The sequence below is a fragment of the Centruroides vittatus genome, unplaced genomic scaffold (genome assembly GCF_030686945.1).
Source record: "Centruroides vittatus isolate TY-2023 unplaced genomic scaffold, ASM3068694v2 contig_750, whole genome shotgun sequence".
In the NCBI taxonomy this organism is placed as follows: Eukaryota; Metazoa; Arthropoda; class Arachnida; order Scorpiones; family Buthidae; genus Centruroides; species Centruroides vittatus.
Genome location: NW_027122487.1, coordinates 143466 through 158619, shown reverse-complemented (window position 1 = coordinate 158619; position 15154 = coordinate 143466). Strand labels below are relative to the sequence as shown.

Here is a 15154-nt window from a genome sequence, read left to right as displayed (position 1 = left end):
CCGAACCCATAATGGGCCTACTAAAAGAGGCCCTCTTAGTGCCCACAGGGCGGAGAGTTAAAAAAAAGGGTGACAATAATTAACATGTAAAAGTTTTTTGCATCGTAAATTTATTAAACAAATGAAAATGTTCGACATCCTTAAAAAACCAAAGAACTAACCCTTATTACACCGAAAGCACATCTACACAGGCAGAAAATCATGGAGAATTAAACAACAGTATGTAAATTGGTGACGGTAAAAAAGTTCAGGTGCAGCATTGCTACAAACTTTGTACGGGTTAATTATTGTTACCCTGTAGTTACTAGTAGGCCAATTATTAAGACTTCCTCCTCCACATATTATAAAAAACTATAGTTTTCAGTAAAAATAAATCAACCATTGATCAGATTCATAACCTACAAGAATTTAATCATATAATACACTGTTTATTCATGAATTTTGGAGATACGTAAAATCATAGACAGAGAAGCAATCTTCAGAGGGATGGAAAAACTTATAAAACGCAAACATTTGAGAGTTCAAAATGAAGAGTAAAAGAGATGAATCTCTGAAGTAAAATCTGATGCAAAAAACAGGACAACTGTCTTATTGCCAACAAAAGTTAGCACTGAAAGTCATTAAAATTGCAGAAATATTGGAATAAAGCTAAGTGAAAAAGATATTAAAATTTTAACCTTTCCAGGTATATAGTTCTTACTTGTATTATTGTCAAAATACACAAATACTGTACTTAGAGACATGACAAGGATCTCGGCAAAGGAAGCAAAATTGGAGGATTAGAAATCAATAGCCACAAAACTAATATTCTTAAAGTAGATAGAAAGTACTGATGATTCTATTATTATTTGAAAAAGTAGTTTCTTCATACACTTATGAAGCTTTGTACAAGAAAACAGTAAGATAGCCTAGCTTTAACAAGGACACAGGGCAAAATTTGTCTTAGAAAATGATAAAAGTTAAAATTGTTATCTAGAAAACCAAAATTAGAACAAATTAAACAATAATTGAATTTGTAGTTCTGTACTATAACAAAACGTTTGATTCAAACTTTAAAAGGATAAACTCATAATCTTTGAAAATAGTAGTGTAAGGCAAAGTTTTGGAGTAAAGAAACTGAATGGGAAAAAGAGTGAATTTAAGCAACTGGACATTGTAGCTATAATTAAAGGAAGGTCACAAAATGAGAAGAGAAAGACCTAATAAGAGCTCAATTTCTTCTAATTCTGTCTAAAATCTCATTTCTTTTCAAAGTATTATTGACTTTGGGTTACTTGTTTGCAGTGGCGTGCCGTGACATTTGATGAGAGGGAAGCTGTGTTTCTGTAAGAAGCCGACTTCCAGGGGCAATCAGTTAATTGCGCGTCAGTAATGGTCTGGGGTCCATTCGTACATGGGTGGTGGCTGTAGAGACAAAGACTACAAGTATCTGACAAAAACCGTTTATTTTAACATAAAATAAACATACACTATGTACAAAATAGTTTGCTTTAGGACAATCAGCCGTTCGGACGTCCTGAGCGTCGATCTGGTTCTTCGATGGTCGATCGAAGGTGGCCCCGGGACTGGCGTTGACGAGTCTGTAAGGCACGGGGAGACTTCGTCCGTTGGAGTCGGGGACACGGTCTAAGTCCGAAGTGGCACGGGTTACGGGTTGGCACAATAGACGAGAAATGGTATTTTTTTTTTTTTTTTTTTTTTTTTTTTTGCGCGTTGACACACGGCGTTTTGGTTATTCGGAACGTTAACCGAGTGTGAGATGTCCTCGATTGTCAGAGATTATATCAATCTCCGTTCTTTCATCCATTTTGATTGGTCGTTCTTCCTTAATCACGCTTCCCGAGTGGTTGGTCCCTGGTTACTAAACGTAACGAGACTCTTACCTGGAGAGTGAGAAAAGTCAAAATCGAAGATGAATTCGATATTCCACCGATCATAGGACGACTTCCTTCCGCGATTTATGGTTTCTGCCTTGCAGTTTGATATAAACAATGGGTGTCCGATACAAACAACTTTTACCTGTTTTTTTAAACTAATAAATTTTTCTCTAAATTAACCGTTTTTTCGCGTCTTTCGTGACGGGTCAGACCTGTCCGGTACATCACATTTCCATAAAAGTTTTAAACAAATACTGGAAATGACAAAAATAAACAATTTATGTATTTTAGTTCTAAAGTACAAATAATACATACCTAATATAAATTGATATGATACAAACAACGATAGAAAAACTTGTTTTTTTAATTTTTTATAAATTAACTCTATTCGGCGATTTTTTCCGCAAAGTCGTTAATTACTTTATCATAAAAGTCGCTGGTCGTCGACTCCATCGACGTATTTAAAACCACTTTTTCTATCGAAAGCAACGCTAGCGACAATTTTTCCTCCCACCGAGTGTTTCTGGCCAATGTATGAATTCGTTCCGTGGTCGAAAAACTGCGCTCAGCAGACCCACTGGTAGATGGTTATTCTTTAATTAAATGATATTAAATCAATTAATGATATTAAATCATATAATTCTTTTAGTGCGTCTTTGTTCGGATAGATATTAATTATAATATGTTTTATGTTTAAGAGTTACTTGTCAATATAGTCCGGACACGAATATAGCGATTCGCTACGTAATTTAGATAAATCAAAAATTTTTCCATGAAATTTACTTAAGTTAAAGAATTAAAACACGCTTGGAAAAATTGTTAATAATTTTAATATTATGAAAAACATCTAAATGATAAAAATTCTAAAGATTTTGTCTGAAAATCTGTCAACATAATTATAATTTTTTAAAAATTATACTGTAATTAAATATAATTTTGTAAAAAAAAATACATAAAAATTACATTAAATACTCTTTACTTTTTAAATCTTAACCAATTCACTTAGTCAGATAGTTTCCTGCCAGTGGCTAAGGGATAGAATCGTTGGAAGCGTTACATGTGTGTAGTTTCCACCAGCTAAACCGGTCGAGGTTGGTGCTCTGTAAAGCGCATGCGCCAATGCCCTCTGGCTGCTTTACACCATTCAGTTATTCTCGCCTTGAAAGCTGTCTCGGAAGCGCTTCCATTCCGCCACTGACATTCGAATATACAATAGCAATGTTATCGTTTTTTCACATATAGTATAGAATTTTTTAATAAGATACATAATGCAGTTATAATAAAATATTAATTTTAATTAATTCAAACTATTATAATTCTAAATTTTTATATTTTAACGTACTTTGAACGTCAAAATATGAAAATTTATATTTTAGAAAATACAAGGGAAGGTCATTGGAAGGTGGATGCGGCGCTTCCACCGCTTCCAATGACGGCACGCCACTGCTTGTTTGGTCTGCCATTGCACCCACCTTATTAAACAGGACAAGGTTTGTTTCTTAATTTATAAATTGGGAAACTTACCTTTTTGTGATTCTAGCAATGTTGCTATGATAAGATAGTTTTCCTAATTTTTACCATAGAATGATTTACTCCAATAGAATATTTTTAAAGTTTTTTTACCCTCTCATCGTTCTAAGCTGTCCTCTATTTAGAGTGCATATGTAATTTGCAAACAGCTAAGCAAACCAATGACAATATTCTACGTGAGCATAAAATTGCTATAACAGACTTTTCATACAAGAAACCAGTGGTGTAAAAACAGGCTTTTAAATAGACCCTGATATACAAACTTCTGATGCAAACCATAAGTCATGTTATTTCAATTCAAAAATATTAGATAGATGACCATTACGACTCTATTGTTAAAGGAAAATTATGTAGAGGAGCAAGCCACTACTAATTTGAGGTGGAAAGTATATATTTTAAATTAAATAAATTTAAAATATGATAAAAATCGCAACCTGGCAGTGACATTGTCACAATAAATAATTGCTGGTTGTTGTTGGCTTGCTTAGTTAGCTGCTTGTGACCTAGACACTTAAATTTAGCAGAAAGTCTTTTTATCTGTAATCTTGGATTAAATGTGCAATGCTTCATGTTATGAATGTAAAAATCTCTAATTAAAATCTATAAAATTATATTTCTATTTTTAAATGTGTTGTTTCAGATGTGGTTAACAAACATTTCCAGGCATAAAAACAATGTAAAACTTTCTTATCCTGCAGGGAACAACAAAAAAGCATAAACATTACTTTTTAACTCTTTCTGCTCTTTAGGCACTAAGAGGGCCTTTAGCAAGCCCATTATGGGTTTGGACAGATACACAATGGGTTAGCTGGGCAGCAAGGAACAGAGCTCAACATATCCAGACAGATCACCCTAAAATAATTCTCGGGTTTTTTGACCTATCTGGATTTATTCTTGGGTCTCAGCGTGATAGGCTGCCACCTTAACCACTGAGCCATACACCAATCATACTGGTCTTAAAATTGTATGGGTTATTGGAAGATGAAGCCAAACATGTCTGGATCCCAATCAGACTCGAATCCTAGATTAGCCAAAATCTGTTGGTGCCAGAGCAATAGGACACAGCATCATAGGATCATATTGTATTCTTTGGCTGTAAATGTATTTAAATAAAAAGAATCTTCTATCAAATTATTTTTATTAAACCATCAAACTTTTTGGTATCATTCAGTTGAAAAATTTTTTCCAATTAAAATTTACTAAATTTAGTAATTGTACATAGAAGTGTTATACAAAAGTTTTTTAAGTGTGAAAATTTATTATTTTTTTCTCAGATAATATTGTAAAATACATTAATATAATGAAATGATAATGATGAATATGCAACATTAAATTCACAGATACTCATTACGTTTTTCATATTTTCTGACTGGAGAGAGGATTTCGGAGAACTAATATGACGGAGTCTCCGCGAAGAAACATCTTCGATATGTAACGATCTTTGTTGACCGGTTTTGCCTTCTTCTTTCCTTTGCCAGTTCTGGGCATTTCGGTCCACATTTCCTTCACATTTTCCAAAACCATGTTGCAATGCCTAAAATAAATTGTTAAAAACATTTTAAAAACTGATAATCTTTTATTAATACAAAATTATTTGATGAGTAATAAAATTATATTTTGAGACACCATGAAGTTTTGATACTAAACACTGGACTTTTCCACATCCACTTTATTTTCTGATGTACAGTATTTTACAGTGTGTAAACAAACTTCTCGAAATGCCAATATGCTATTTAATCAGAAATTAATTTAAAACATAAAATACGAGAAAAAACAGCTTGTTTTCAGGTCGGAATAGGATGAATTTTTCTCATAATTTATATATTTTAACTTAATTTCTGATCCCGCTGATTATTTTAAAGGAAAAATGGGAAATGAGGTAAAGGTTAGACATTTACAATTTAAGGAGAGAAATGCTACTGATGTCAATAATTCTAAATGTTACCTAAGAGAAACGACACCAAGGACTATTCAATTACATAAATCTATGGGTGTAGTCAAATCTCAGGCAACTTCTGGCTGTGCCAGCAAATAGAATGGGAACAACGGGAAATGACTGCAAGCATCATTTTTGGTGCTTGATCCATTACCAAACATGGCAGCCACCGTGAAACTCATAAGGACTCTTGCATTGACAATTTTAAACTTATTTGTTGATGAAAATCCCCTGAATAAATTAAGATTAGGTTAGCACATTAATATACTAATACATTTACGTACGATTTCACATAATTTTAGTTGTTCGGATTGATTTAGTTATTATAACTCTTACCGAAATTAAAAAATCTTCATCCTGACACGAATTTACCAATTTATAATGCAGTAGAAAAACTAATTACAGATACAGAATGCACCATTTTATAATTAAAGATTAGTACGGAAGAAAACAGAAGTTAATGAATATACCATGCAAAGATTTACAAAAACATATAAAGATAGATAAAGGTGACATTAGAATCATACATCACTTATCAATAACATGAAATCATAAATATAAAAGATTAAAAAAGGTATTTTAATAAACAAATGATCAATTATTAAAGCAGATAACTCACATCAACTGGTTATGATAGTAATGAAGTAGAAAATAAAAATTGAATAGTAATATTAACAAAATTATGATTATGTTGAATTTTATATTGTAAATGTGAAACAAAACTTTAAATTAATAAATTACTTTGTATAGAACATATACTTTTTATTTTAGATGCAGAAAATGGATAATTGCATATTATACTGCCTATTTAGATGGAAGATTCTGTGCATTAAAATTGAAACTGTAGATTACACAATGACCATCTAAAATATATTATTATTATTACTATTAAATATTTCAATGTAAAATAGAACAAAAACTTATAGAAAGAGTTTTCTGCTTCTTATATATTAAAAAAGAGAAAAAACTTGAAATTATTAAAGTTAAAGGAATCAAAAATATTTAATTTGATTAAATGCTTTTTGTTATTTTGCCTTATGCAATGTACTTGTATTTTAGTTTTTACTTGCACTTTTTAATCTTATTTTTACCTAATGTAAACTGAAATATTTGTTTAAAATGCACCATATTTAAAAACTTATTAATTTTACATATCTTAAACATTTAGAACTTATTCTATCGGTTGGTTTGATTTAGAAATTTATAAGCATGACAATTGACAGTTGTTTTATTCATACTATTGTAATGTGAAATGAAGTCGATCTGAAGATGGGATGGTAAAATCCCAAAATTGCTTAATCAAATTAAATGTTTTTCAATCCTTTAATGATTGAGTTGTTTTCATTTTCATTTAAAAAAGTGGACTATAATTTGAATATTTTTCGAATTGAAGGAATCAATGGGTACATTCCAGTATGCATCAGACAGCAAATCAGTGAACCATGATGTACTAAAAAGTGTTCCAGCATTCACCATCAAATTCATTGGTGCAGCAACAGATAAACAAAGCACTCATCTAGCTGAGAATTCGGTGAGCTCTGATGGAGCAATATAACTGCCTCCAAAGTTACAATACATCATTAAACACCATTTTTATTCCTAGTCTGTATTAAACGAAAGTTATTTTGACAAAATAAGTCTGTAAATGCCAATATAGCAACGTTTATTTCCACCATCTTCTTAGGTTGCCAGACAATCCAGTAAAAGCTTATTAAACTGATCACTAGTGCATTGGTTGTGGCTGATACTAATACATACTGGATGTATCCAATATTTAATATTACATGATATGTTTTTTTAGATTTACACATCTCAGCCTGAGATCTTATTGATTCTGTCACTTCCTTAGTGTTTTGGATTGTTTAAGGTATTCTATAGAGTTGGTATGCATAAAGAACAAAATATCAAATATATTAGCTGAAACTATAAAAACCTGGTCACTCAGGACCTTAAAGATATGTTAACATCAAAGTTCCAAAATCCAATTTTGTCTTTGTGTATTATTCTGTAATGGTAGCATGATTTCTTACTGTATAATCAGTGATTGACTTGAACACAATATGGCAATTTTGTCTATCTTCAGTGCTAAATTCATTTGTAATTAATTTCTGATTAGTTGAAGAAAGGATAAACCAGTAAAAATATGCAAGACTGACTAAACATCCAATAGGAAATTTTAATACTTAATTTAATTATTAAAAATTAATCATACCTGTCAAATGCCTTTACTCTTCCTAATAATTTTTTGTTATTTCTGCAATTAATCAGGATTTGTGTATTATTTTTTACCGACTGTGTGAGAACTGACAAAGGCCCAGTGTTGAATTCCTCTTCCTCTCGTTTTGCCAATTCTTCAGGTGTCATGTCAGATTTTGGTTTCTGTAGCAATCTAAAAAAATAAAACAAAATATCTGAATTAAATAAATAATCACACAAAATATCTTTCCAGCAATATACAAGTGTACAAATTACAAGTACAATGTACAAGTATATTGTATTTCGATACTTTCCACAAAAATGTGAAAATAAAGTCACTACTTATGCCAAATAACCCTACACATTTTCTATGTATGCTTAAACACTTATGAACTGTTTTTAATGAATCAAAAAATGTTTAAACATGTTTAAAAGGTTTTAATTATGTTTTAAAATGAGTAATGTTTGACTCATCTTCCTGAAAATACTGTCTAAACTTTGTTTCTAGTATTCTTAACTATGTTAAAGGTCACACATACAGGTCTTCCTGATCAGTATACCATACTTTATGTTCTAAATGAGTACAATTTAAATAAATGGGTTAACGTTACCTATGGTTTCAAGATGGCAACTTGTTTCTGATTCCAGAAAATAGAAGGGAAACAGTGGGGATGCACGTTCTAACCTAACCTAACCTATTCTAATAAATTACCATAATTAAATATCGGTACAATAATTTTCACGCCAAACACCGTATAAACGTTGCAAAAACGTTCACTGAGTTCAGCGTTATATCCACATTTGCTTGTTGCAAGTACTTCCAACAAACCTTACTGTTGTTGTCTTCAGGCGAGTGCATAAATTTGTCAAAAAACTTTAAAAAAAAAAACTAATCCGATGCAGAATAGAACGCATAAAGCTTTACCAAAGCCGTTAAGAACGCAAAGCGAAAATTCAGAACGTTCGAAAGCCGATCGAGCATCTGGCCCCGCAACTAGCGAGGTCGTGCATGCGCAGACCCAAGTTCACGCTAAAACGTATATTAGATAACGCTAAAATGCGCTTAAACGCTTGAATAATGTGACCCAAACATTGAGCAGATCAAGAGTGGGAATGTTGCACGCTTCTAGCGTGGTGGTAAGGAGGGATTCCCAGATGACAACTATTTTTCTATCATTGCAGCACTTGAGCATATGCGCTTGCGACCATAGCGGATTGTAACCCTGTTTGAGAGCCTTTTTTGCCAGCTCTGTGGTGTGCCTACCCCTCACCACATTGTCTTGGTGCTCGGCAAGACGGCTGGCAAGCTTTTTGGTGGAGGCCCCGATATATCGTGTGCTTACTCCCGTTGCTAGATTTTCCAGTGGGATAGCATAGACCCCCCCGACTTCTCGAGCGTGGAGAACTTGTCTCTGTCGTCACACAGAAGCTTGAAAGTGGAGCAAATGGTAGTACCAGGTTGCGCTTCCTAAATATTCTGCAGATACGTATAGAGAAGGGTCCGAGGTATGACAATGGTGTTTGAATCACCGAAAACTCCCTCTTGCTGCTTAGCATGGTGCTTGGAAACAATGATTTCTTTACCCTACTGACCACATGTGTAAATTTTCATATGTCAATGCCGCCATCGCCTCCCTCATAAGAAAAGCTTTTTGCTTTCTTCCACACAGGAGCTGACCAATATCGAGTTAGCATCAGTTTGGCAGTATGCACGGCTGGCTTCTCACATGCAAAATTTACACATGTGCTCAGTAGGGTAAAGAAATCATTGTTTCGAAGCACCATGCTAAGCAGCAAGAGGGAGTTTTCGGTGATTCAAACACCGTTGCCATACCTCGTACCCTTCTCTATACTTATCTGCAGAATATTTAGGAAGTGCAACCTGGTACTACCATTTGCTCCACTTCCAAGCTTATGCAAGCTTCTGTGTGACGACAGAGACAAGTTCTCCACGCTCGAGAAGTCGGGGGGGTCTATGCTATCCCACTGGAAAATCTAGCAACGGGAGTAAGCACACGATATATCGGGGCCACCACCAAAAAGCTTGCCAGCCGCCTTGCCGAGCACCAAGACAATGTGGTGAGGGGTAGGCACACCACAGAGCTGGCAAAAAAGGCTCTCAAACAGGGTTACAATCCGCTATGGTCGCAAGCGCATATGCTCAAGTGCTGCAATGATAGAAAAATAGTTGTCATCTGGGAATCCCTCCTTACCACCACGCTAGAAGCGTGCAACACTCCCACTCTTGATCTGCCCAATGTTTGGGTCACGTTATTCAAGCGTTTAAGCGCGTTTTAGTGTTATCTAATATACGTTTTAGCGTGAGCTTGAGTCTGCGCATGCGCGACCTCACTAGTCGCAGTGCCAGATGCTAGATTGGCTTTCGAATGTTTTGAATTTTCGCTTTACGTTCTTAACAGCTTTGGTAAAGCTTTATGCGTTCTATTCTGCATCGGATTAGTTTTTTAAAAAAGTTTTTCTGCAAATTTATGCACTCGCCTGAAGATGACAACAGTAAGGTTTGTCGAAAGTACTTGTGACAAGCAAATGTGGATATAATGCTGAACTCAGTGAACTTTTTGCAATGTTTACCATAATTATTACCAACAAAATTATTACAATAGGTTAGGTCAGGTTAGAATGTGCGTCCCCACTGTTTCCTTGCTGGAATCTTGGAACCATAGGTAACATTAACCAATAAATGTAAGTATGGTATGTTTGAGTCAACACACAGAAATAGCAAAATTAAAGCAATAATCAACATCAATGAACTGTCTGATCAATTTTCCTTCTCTTAATCCAGATAAACATTATAAATAACTAATTTGGTTGTTCTACTGGAATGGAAATATAGTTCAAAACCTCTTAGAAAACCTTCTTAAATAAATCTCATCTTTAGATACATTCTGAAGAATTATCCATCTGAAATAATCTGAAAAATTAGTACTGTATCTTATGATAATTACATCACGCAGCATATTTAAAGCTGAAGACACATTCAATAAATGGAACAATATCAAAAAAAAAAAAAAAAAAAAAAAAAGAATTAGTGATGATGTTCCAAGCATTCCAATTCTAGAATGGTCGACCTGATGAAGATCCAGATGGAGGAGTGAAAACATTAGTTGTTCTAAATGTGACAAGTTACTGAAGATTTATTTAAGGTTCTCTAAGAGGTTTTGAACTTGATTGATTGTTGAACAAATGGTATGACCAGATTAATTAATAATACAGATACTATGTAGTGTGGACTAAAAATAGGCAGTCAAGGTGTCATCTTGTATTAAATTTAGTAATAATAATTTTTGAATTAAACTGAATAATTTAAAATATTCTGGATGAAAAGCTGAATCCATAGTAAGTCTAATTACACATTGCTTTAATCTAATGATAATTGTTTAGATGATCAAAAAATGCTTAGGCATCAGACTGTCGTGAGAGTTAGAGATTATCTTGATAACATATCTTAGTGAATAAATTAGACAAAAATGTACAGGGTTTAAACAGGAGTAAAGGTAAATACTCTAAGACAGTGTTTCTCAAACTTTTTGGTCCGCGACCCCCTTTTTCACTTAAAAATTTCAAAGGACCCCCGAAGAATGAGTATGTGTAAAAAAACATCCCGGAGGGAGGGGGGTTAATTTAAATTCAGGACGAGTTAATTTCTTTTGTTTAATTAATCTATTCCATGTTGAAATTTCTCTCCGTTGCGTGTAGCTTTGCATTGAATTTTTGTCAATGTTAAGACTAACAAAATTTTTTAAAAAATTATTTCTTTTTTTTCCACAAACAAAATAATATTGAAAAATATAAAAACAAAAAGCATTATATTTCGGAAGTTTATCTAGTCTCAAAACGTTCCGATTCAGCACAACATAGTCCTCAGAAAAACAAGCATAACTTACCATTCACAATGGGAAAAAAGTCTCGTTCATCTTTGCCTTTGGCTGATAGAGGAGTTTATGCTATTCGCTTGTACTCCGGAAGAACAGGAAGACGATCGCTCAGCGACCGAAGAGTCGGCCTTATAGAAGACAGCCAATCCGAGAAGACAGGTAAGAGGTCACTGATGCGACCAAAGTCGGCCTTATCTGAGACGGCCACCGCGAGAAGAGGAGATAGGGATGCCTTCCAGGAGGACTTGGGGGGAAGCTGGCCCCTATTCAGGCGTCATTGGCAAGGAAGAAAACCCGGAAAAAACTCTTGCTGCCAGCTCATCCGAGTGAGGCGCGAACCCCCGATCAAAGTCCGGTGTTTAGGGTCAATGTCTTGTTCAAATACTGGCGCGTCCTTAACTACCCTCTCATGGTCGCGCCAGGCTGCCAGCTAAAAACGTATTTCAACTAAAATAATATCGAAGTATCCCAAGACATAGCCAAATATTGCAGCGCCACAGCACTAGCGGAAATTCAAATTTGCCAAATGAAACGCTTTCGGTTGATCGGTTTTCAGATAATCGACGCTCTACCTAAGTCGACTTGCCTACAGACGCAACGCTGTTCTATCATAGTTTAGGCGGAGAGTGGAACTCGGAGGATTCCCCAATAGCGCACAAATTTATGAATATTATATTTAGGCTCGTATTTAAATATTTATATTGTTTTTATTTATATGTGCAATTTATTTAAGTAAAAATTATTTTATATATTTTTTATTTCTATTATTTCTAAACATGAATCTATCGTAAATTTATAAAATATTTGAAAAAAAATTGATTTGGCATCAATTTTTCAGTGACCAGCCAAATATTTTTCATGACCCCCACTTTGAGAATCACTGCTCTAAGAGGTAAATGTTTGGGGTACTGTACAAATGTGAAAAAGTTTATGTTGAACATTCAAAATTACTACAGGAATCTACGTTCTCTTGGTACACATCATCTTTCATCCATCCCCATGCACAGCTCATTATCTTCTGCAAAGCTCAATGATCTGTGAAAAGGATCACATTATGTTCACTGAAGTACATTTTTCACAAAAACCATTCATTTCCAGATTCGGGTCCTTCTGGACATTTTTATTCCTATTATTGCAAGGAATTATCTCAAAGTAATTACCATTCTCCTGTAAAACAAGACTTAACAATTTAATTTGCATACTGCTAATAGAGAACATTTCTCAATTCTGCCTTTGAACAGTTGAATACCTAAAAACTGGCTAAAAGGGACCGTTTAAATCACTTCTAAATGTCAACATTTTAGAAAATGTTCACAATATTTGAGAATATTAAAATTTGTGAATTTAAATGGAAGGAAGGATACAGATTACGGTAATGTTGTTGTTTACATTCATAACATAAAAATAAGTGTTTTTGGTAATATTTAGGTGGTCTATCAATTATTGGGTCCTTTCAAAATCATCACATTAATAAAATAAAAAAAAATAATAATGTATTATGAATATAGTTTTATTAAAGAGCTATAAATAATAAATAATGCATTATTATATGTAAGTTTGTACTGTTTTGTAATTCTGTATAATAATATAATTCATTAACTTGTATTATAAAAATAAATATAATTTAATGTACGGGATTGTCCATAAATGACATCACATCAGAAGGGAGGGGTGTTAAGCCAAGTAGGACGAGGGAGAGGAAGGGGTCGATTTCAGCAGACTTCCATTTATTTCATTAAATTTTATACATTTTATTATATTTATTTCAGAATTTCTTGTATGTTTTGTTTCTACTTAAAGTATCTATCATTCATAAAGTGATAAAAGTTTTAAGGGAGATTGAGTTTTGTCAGGTGTCCAAAGAGTGGAGAGGATTATGAAAGCTTAGATAAACAGGGACAAGAAGAAGAGGGGAGTAAAAATTTCAAGAAAAAGGCAGATGTAATTTACGGACAGCCTCTAATAGCGAATTCATCGTCACATAATTACATTCCAGTCAGCTTGCACAAGACAAATAGCAAGCCAATATACACAACTGCAAAAGAAAGAACATCAAATTTCGTAGATGGCATCATTCAAAAAAATATATATACGAAATAGCAAAAATACAGATTAGAAAGGAAAGTGATGATTTTAAAAGGACCAAATAATCAAAAGACTACCTAAATATTACTAAACACACTTTTAATTTTACAAACATAAACTACAACAGTATCCGAATAACTTCTAAATAGACCGTGTAAGAATTTTCTGACAACTCTATACTACTACTAAAAATTTATAGCGAATATTTGCTTTATTTTCTGAAGTTACTTATGATGCCTAGCAGATAAATACTCGCTAACCTCAACATTCTTCCAGCAGACCAATGACAGTCCATAACAATCAAATGCTTTCGGTCTACATCTAAGATTTGCTTTGGCATCTTTGGGATACAAATGCAGCTCTTGGAACCTTAACAGAGCTGTAAACCATGCCCATGCAATAAAAAAAGTCAAAGGGACTATTGCTTTACATGTCACCCATAGTACCCAAAACTTTAGAGGTGAATATCTCACCAAGGGTCTTAATTAGATATATACGTGGTTTCATTGACTTTTTTTGGTCATCTACGAACCTAAAATTTGGGGTTCCAAACCCTTCGATCAGAACTGCAATTTTACCAGACTACAAACATCCAATTAAGACACAAAACAAAGTAGTAACGTTTGATATATTATCACAACGCGTATTAAGTTTACGAAAACACAATTCGTGAAAGAAAATTCACTCTTATTGTTTAGACAGCGCCATAACGCACGTGGACTTATCATCGTAGAAATTGATACATTTTAAGATGTTTGTAGGTAAATATATCGATTAATTTAGATGCATTACAGATACTTACGAAGACATTTTTAGCTGTTGTCGGCAAAAATTCAAGTAAGAAGAATGAAAATCACTAATAAAAACAACGTCCACCCCAACCACGTTCAGAAATCGTTTACGAACGACAGCGCCACCTGAAATTTAACATTATATTAATAATTTAACTTTAAATTTCAGGTGGCGCTAATAAAATTAACGATTTTAATCATCCACGCGATTCTTTGAGACGAAAATATAACAAACATATTATAAAAGCCATAAAAAACAGTTTATTGCTTTTAATAGTTTATTGCTAAAAAAAGTTTACTGTAAACTTTCCGAACTTTACAATTTCGAACACAAAAAAATTATTCATGAAATTAATGAATGGTAAGATCTTGCAATACGCCCGAATCGTCACGAGGAAAATTTAAATAATTTAAAATAATTTTTTCTTTAATGAACAGAATTAATTGCATTTTTAAAAAAGTCAGCAACGAACTGCTTAACTTTCCCAGCAAAATCTAAAACTGCGTGTAGTGTCATCTATTATGATATTTTAATAAAAGAAACTTTTATTTCTAATTATTATAAATTGTCAAAAAACTTAATTTTAAAGGGTCGAGTTTTATAAAATAGTTGTAAATAACGAGTAAAATCGTTATTAAATCCGACCCTACTGGAGATACACACGACCCCATTATCTCCGCACCACTCGACCTTTAACAACCGAAATTTAATAGCCCCAATACTCTTAATACATAAATCTCCATGCAAAACCAGAAAATTTTGACAAAAAGTACAGGAATTATTAAGCCATAGAGGGTAAAGAAAATCCTGCCCGCCACACACACTAACACCAATAAATACAG

General features: G+C 33.4%; 1 protein-coding gene across 1 annotated transcript; it reads right to left on the bottom strand.

Moving 5' to 3' along the window:
- Positions 1-4632: 4632 nt before the first annotated feature.
- SmD2 (small ribonucleoprotein particle protein SmD2) lies at positions 4633-14454 on the bottom strand. Its single transcript, XM_067277594.1, has 3 exons — positions 14323-14454; positions 7556-7732; positions 4633-4941 (listed from the first exon to the last, which is right to left on the bottom strand). The coding sequence occupies exons 1-3, from the start codon at positions 14328-14330 to the stop codon at positions 4764-4766; spliced, it is 363 nt and encodes a 120-aa protein (XP_067133695.1). The 5' UTR covers positions 14331-14454; the 3' UTR covers positions 4633-4763.
- Positions 14455-15154: the final 700 nt, after the last annotated feature.